Source organism: Hibiscus syriacus, unplaced genomic scaffold (genome assembly GCF_006381635.1).
Source record: "Hibiscus syriacus cultivar Baekdansim isolate YM2019G1 unplaced genomic scaffold, ASM638163v2 tig00113124_pilon, whole genome shotgun sequence".
Taxonomy (NCBI): Eukaryota; Viridiplantae; Streptophyta; class Magnoliopsida; order Malvales; family Malvaceae; genus Hibiscus; species Hibiscus syriacus.
In genome coordinates, this window is record NW_024063444.1 from 2018994 (window position 1) to 2025696 (window position 6703).

At 31.6% G+C, this 6703-nt stretch overlaps 1 protein-coding gene across 1 annotated transcript; it reads right to left on the minus strand.

Annotated features, from left to right (window-relative positions):
• Positions 1-4851: 4851 nt before the first annotated feature.
• On the minus strand, positions 4852-5818 carry LOC120185560 (thaumatin-like protein). Its single transcript, XM_039189740.1, has 2 exons — positions 5752-5818; positions 4852-5663 (listed from the first exon to the last, which is right to left on the minus strand). Exons 1-2 carry the CDS (start codon positions 5798-5800, stop codon positions 4948-4950), a joined length of 765 nt encoding a protein of 254 aa, XP_039045671.1. The 5' UTR covers positions 5801-5818; the 3' UTR covers positions 4852-4947.
• Between the last annotated feature and the right edge of the window lie 885 nt (positions 5819-6703).

A 6703-nucleotide genomic window follows, 5' to 3' on the forward strand; every position in this document is an offset into this window, starting at 1 on the left:
ATAAATAGTGTCATAGCAGATGTGCACAATGCATGATTATGTTTCTGATCAGACTTACTTATAACCCACTGATCGTTTGTATTTGTTGCTGTAACTACGACTCTAGCCTTACATCATGTTCTTGTGACTGGCGTATGAGCACGTTGACGATCAACAGTATTGACTTTTGATACTCGAAACCCTTCTTTGGAACAACAAAATTCTTGTGTCTTCAAATTCCCTTCCACGTCAAGCCGTGTTGTTCCCTTACGTGCACTAAACCCATGTTCCCGTGCGAATCCCTTGTAAAAGTGCCAAGCTTGATCACGTGAACAGAAGAGCTGACCAACCAATCTGTCAGATTCATCAACATTATGTACTTCATGGCATTCCTCGGTTGGCTTAACATTGTCTACATCAGTATTATCCATGGCAAAAATTTTGTTGTGCAAGTTCAGTGCTCCAGGAGTTGATGGAGATGTAAGCAAAGGTTCATTTTGAACATGTTTCAGTCGTGCTGCTTTCAATAGGATGTGGCATTGGTAGTGGTAGTTAAAGGGTGGGTACACCATTAAATTCGCAGTACATATTTAGGTATGTACAATAACTACAAGTATATATTATCATTAAATTTAGGTATGTACAATAACTACATATTTAGGTATGTTTGTTAACTACATATTTAGGTATATACATCTTTTGAGTGAGTTTTAAGATATTAATTTAGTAATTATAGGCGTCTAATGATTTATTTTTTATGTTACGGTATATATTATTATTAAATTAAAAACAATAAACATATATATTATATATTTATTATTATCTTTGGTTAATGTTGTTAAATTTAAATTATAAATATTATTTTATAAAATATCAAAACAATCAAATAATTTTTTGTGTAAATGAAATTATTAAATTAATATTGTAGGTGGAAAACATGAAACACTGTTAAAAAAATTGAAACATAAATTACATAACTTTTAAAAAAAGTATCGATCCTTTTTATAAAAAGTATGGACACTTTCAATATAATAGGTAAACATATGATGTAATAGGTAGCGCTTATATAATGTAATATGTATCGTTTATATAATGTAATAGATAGTGGTTATATTGTAAAGTATCTATCATTTTTATAAAAGTGTCCATACTTTTTTCACTGTGGAAAACATTAATTTAAGGTTATCTTTTGAGTGAGTTTTAAGATATTAATTTAGTAATTATAGGTTTCTAATGATTTATTTTTTACGTTACGATATATATTATTATTAAATTACAAATTCTAAATATTATTTTATAAAATATCAAAACAATCAAATAATTTTTTGTGCAAATAAAATTATTAAATCAAATTACTTTATTCCAACCATGTGACAAGTGTGACAACTCCATCAACTCACAACTCAGCTTTGAACTCAATCAATATTGTATTTTAGCTTGATGGTTCATAAAGCATGTTACTTGAACAGTATGAATCAATTATGCAATTTTCATGTTCAATTTAACACTGCATTTCAAATTCATTTCATATGTAATTGGAGTTTGAATTTAAATTTCAATTTGAGTTTGAATTTCAATATATATTTCGGCTCCACTATAAATATTAGCCCAAGCCAATATGCATGTTATCATTGATTATTCCTAATTTCCATTGTTTTTTTCCAACGTTTAAACGCGAGGGAAATCCCGACCATTGTATTTTTTGGTCAACTTTAAAGCGTCAGAAACGTTTCGGGCGTATGATCTGGGTGGTAAACAAATAGCAACTAAAATCATAAGTCCGAAATGCTTCTGAGTACCACCCAAATCATAAGTCTGAAATACTTCCGATGCTCATCAAAATCCAAAGCTCATATGGTGCCAAGCAAAAGGAAATCAAAATTCAAATCTCATATGATGCCAAGCAAAAGGAAATCAAAATCTACAACTTGAGTTTGAACATTGATATGATATGTTCAGTTGTTATCATGTTGGGATTTTCTCGTTTTTGATTGCTTGGATAGTTGTTCTCTTGCTTCTTCAAGTGTCCTTAGCTTGTAATTTATAGCTTGGAATGTGTTTGATGTTGTATATATTATTATTAAATTAAAAACAATAAACATATATATTACATATTTATTATTATCTTTGGTTAATGTTGTTAAATTTAAATTATAAATATTATTTTATAAAATATCAAATAATCAAATAATTTTTTGTGTAAATGAAATTATTAAATTAATATTGTAGGTGGAAAATATGAAACACTGTTAAAAAATTGAAACATAAATTACATAACTTTTAAAAAAAGTATCGATCCTTTTTATAAAAAGTATGGACACTTTCAATATAATAGGTAAACATATGATGTAATAGGTAGCGCTTATATAATGTAATAGGTATCGTTTATATAATGTAATAGGTAGTGGTTATATTGTAAAGTGTCTATCCTTTTTATAAAAGTGTCCATACTTTTTTCACTGTGGAAAACATTAATTTAAGGTTATCTTTTGAGTGAGTTTTAAGATATTAATTTAGTAATTATAGGCGTCTAATGATTTATTTTTTACGTTACGATATATATTATTATTAAATTAAAAATTCTAAATAATATTTTATAAAATATCAAAAAATCAAATAATTTTTTGTGCAAATGAAATTATTAAATTAATATTGTAGGTGGAAAACATGAAACACTATTAAAAAAAATTGAAACATAAATTACATAACTTTAAAAGAAGTATCGATCATTTTTATAAAAAGTATGGACACTTTCAATATAATATAATGTAATAGGTAAATTTGCAATACTATCGGTATAAATATACCGGATTACTTATAAAATAGGTAAATATAAGCGCTACATATTACATTATATAAGCGCTACCTAGTATGTTATTGTACTTTATAATATTTCTGGTTAAATAATATAACATAACCGGTATAAATTTTAACCGGTCAATTGTTTAACCGATCACGCCGTATATTAACCGTTTTTTAGGCGCCGCACCACAGAACTACCCACAAAATAGATGGCGTGGAGACCGATGCTTTTGATGTATGCATCTAACAGTGTCAAGAAATTTCCAAAAATACAAAAAAGATTCCAATCAGTAGCCTGATTAAATTATTAAATAAAAGTATTTTTTAATTAATTATTAATATCAGAGATTTAATATTGTAAGAGTGATTCTTCTAATATAGTTTGTTTCATTCACAATGTCAGGATTAAAACTCCTGACTTTGCTTAAGAAATATATTATTTTATTATATTATACTAGTCGGTTGTTGGTAAATAATAACAAAAGCATTATTTATTGACTCCTCCGTTTTATTTTTGTTTGTTAGCCTGATATTAAGCATTTCAAAATCCATTCACTATTAATTATACTCGTTTATTAATCAACTTCTTCTAAACTTTTATGGAATCCAGCTTGGCGATTAGCATCGGTAAGAGGCGGATATCATAATTTTATGTTCGAAATACGAATTAAGAAAATTATATTAAAAATTTAATTGGTTTTGTAATTATAAAATTTTAAAATGTGCGAGATTAGACCATTAATAAAAGTTATAGAAAAATTATTTAAATCATATGAGAATTTAAAATTTTTAAAGATATGATTGTATTCTAATAACTCTTGATCCATCGTGATGTCAGTAATGGGATTAAGCTAGTCACAATCTGTTGTCTTTCATTAGTTGAAAATGGGTTTTCATGCCTTGTTATAGTCCAATGTACACCCAAGTCCCAAAGAACCATTTGTTTTCAGACAAAAACATAGAAGTTAGAAACGAAAAGAGGATGGGCAACCTGTTCTGTTGTGTCCAAGTGGACCAATCTACGGCGGCCATAAAGGAAAGATTTGGAAAGTTTGACGAGGTACTAGAGCCGGGATGCCATTGCTTACCGGTTGCCTCGGGAGCCAACTTAACGGTCATCTCACTCTCCGGTTACAGCAGCTCGATGTTCGTTGCGAGACCAAGAGGTCCAAGACTAAGGTTTGATCCATGTTTAACTCGTTAAAAAAACCAGGGCATAGTCCCTATTGTACTTATGTTTTCGACTCGAAATATCGTTGTTGCAGGACAATGTGTTCGTGAACGTCGTTGCGCCGGTACAATACCGTGCCTTGGCGGAGAAGGCAAACTATGCTTTCTACAAACTTAGCAACCCCAGGACTCAAATTCAAGCCTATCTCTTTGATGGTGTCACAAACAACTTGTGTTTGATTTAATATCCTTCCTTTGTTTCCCAATGGTACCTTAAGAGACTCAGATTTTTCTTCTTTATGTAGTTATCAGGGCAAGCGTTCCGAAACTGGATATGGACGATGTTCTTGAGAAAAAGAACGATATTGCTAAAGCCGTCGAAAATGAGCTTGAAAAGGTAATTGATCGAACTCAAAACAGTTTTTGATTCGTATATCGAATCGAGCTCGAACTTCTTACTATACAACCCTATTGATTTGAATTGTGATTTAATAGGCCATGTCTGCTTATGGATGCTTCAGGCATCTCAGCATCATGAATAAAAATGGTGGGACTCATGATCGCATAATTGATGTCTTGTAATAAAAAGAATTGCAGGTGAAAGCTTATATGGTATTGAAACCAGATATGGTTTAGTGTATGCAAGTGAATCCTATGTTCAGGTGCTTAGAGATATGAAATGTAATGTGACATATGTAAAGTTATTGGAAGTGAACTTTTCTTGTTACATTTAGGGTAAAATACACATTCAGTGTCCCAACTATCACTTTTGTTCTGTTTTGGTAACTCAACTATTTTTTTGTTTTAAATTTATACCTATCGTTACGTATTGGTTTCATTTTGGTCATCAGCAGTTGAAAAATTAATGGTGTCACCATAAAAATCATACCTAAGGTAATATCACCAATGAAAACAATTCTTATTAGCAAAAGAAAACAGTGAATTAAGGTTTACAAATTAAACGGTAAGAAACTGTTTATTATTTGCAGAAAATGTTTAAATGGAAGCTTGATCAGTCCCCCAACCTGAAGGACAGAAAGTTATCACATATTCTTTTGCGGCACAATTCACCAATGGTGGAGGCATTTCAAAGGCATAGCTGTAATAATAAGGGCAAGCTTCCTTAAATATCTTGGAATACAAGCTCGGCTTGCATTTTTCCGGTGACCCATATTCGTTTCGGCAACAAAACGAGTCGAAGTCGAACGCCAAGCAAGCACTTTTGCAAGCAACAACTTCCCCATTTTTGTTAACAACTTGAAGCTCTTGAGGGCAACAGTTGTTCAGGTTTTTCAAGCAGCCTCCGATGGAGCATTTGGTTGAAAAAGGTTGTGTGCCGACCGAAACGGGAAGATTGTAGCCGTCGACCAGACTAACGTCGTAGAAATTCGGCTTGCCTTTATCACCTTGAAGTGCAACTTGGATTAAAGTGACCGGAGGTTTTCCTATTAGTCCATTGCATTGGAGCCTTCCATCACAGTCTCCGGTTTCACAAGCCGGTTGCCAATTCGTGTTGAACTTGCAACCCGTCCGTGCCCAAATTCGTCCGTTCCACGACCAGGGCACGTCGAACTGCCGCGTCTGGCCCGGAGGAAGATAGAATCCTCCGTTAGCTATCACCGGTTGGCCGGTGTTTGGGGCCGTTGCTGGCCATATAGGAAAGGGACATTTGTTGTGCACATAAAATGATACCGTATGTGCTAGTGATTGCCCTGAAAAGTTTATTTTCTTTCATTGAATTAAATATCGCTAGAACCATTTCTGTTATTAAACAAAATATAATTAATGTAGTGAAATTACCAGAAAACAGGAGCAGGAGAAGAACAGCAGCAACCTGCAGTGACTTCATATTTCAATTCAAATGAGAAGGAATACAAATGGGTTTGGAATTATACATCATTTATATATAATTTGGAAACATAACTTATTAATTTTAGATTCTGCTTAGATTGTAGTCTAAGGTTTGATGTGTCTATTAATCTTTGCAGACATGATGGTAATCTTGTCTTCAAGGAAAATCAAACAGCTTTGAAGAAGTTGACATTTGCTGTAAAAAAAAAGAAAAAAAAACTGTGTTAATCACTTATTTAATACGATATAACCATGCTGCTAAAATTCCATTGGTAATCTCCATAATAAAAGAAAATGTTATTCTTCTTAAAAGATTTAGGTTCAAACAGACGCGTCTATAAGATAGGTTTGTTGTCGATAAATTAAAAAGAAAATATTAACAGATACTACATTGTCTTGAATATCGAAGATAATCCACCCATTTCTCGACCACCACCACGGCTGTTGAAATAATCGAACACAAATTTGATATTTGTTTAAGATACGGTTGTTACCTCTCGGGACCGAAAACAAGAATTAGCAGCTTCATCTAGTTTAAATACTTTCTAAGTCTATCAATTTAAAAAAAATTAGATCATAATCTCTTAATTTTTAATTTTAATTTGATGTAACTCATGTGGAAATAATTATACTTTGAGTAGAAATAATGAACCTATTTGAGGGGATCCATTTTACCTTAAAAAAACTCATGCCAAGAACTTGCTCCAGGTTTTAACCGTTTGAAACAAACACGGCCTCAACCGTCTGTACTCTGAATAATATTGGCCTTTACTAAAATACTTAAGGTTTCGCAGTAATCAAAGATCCGGATGTTTTCCTTTAAAATGTTATATTAAAAATTTAAAGATACGAAATTAGATCATCAATAGAAAATACAAAAAAATTAAATTATATAAAAAAA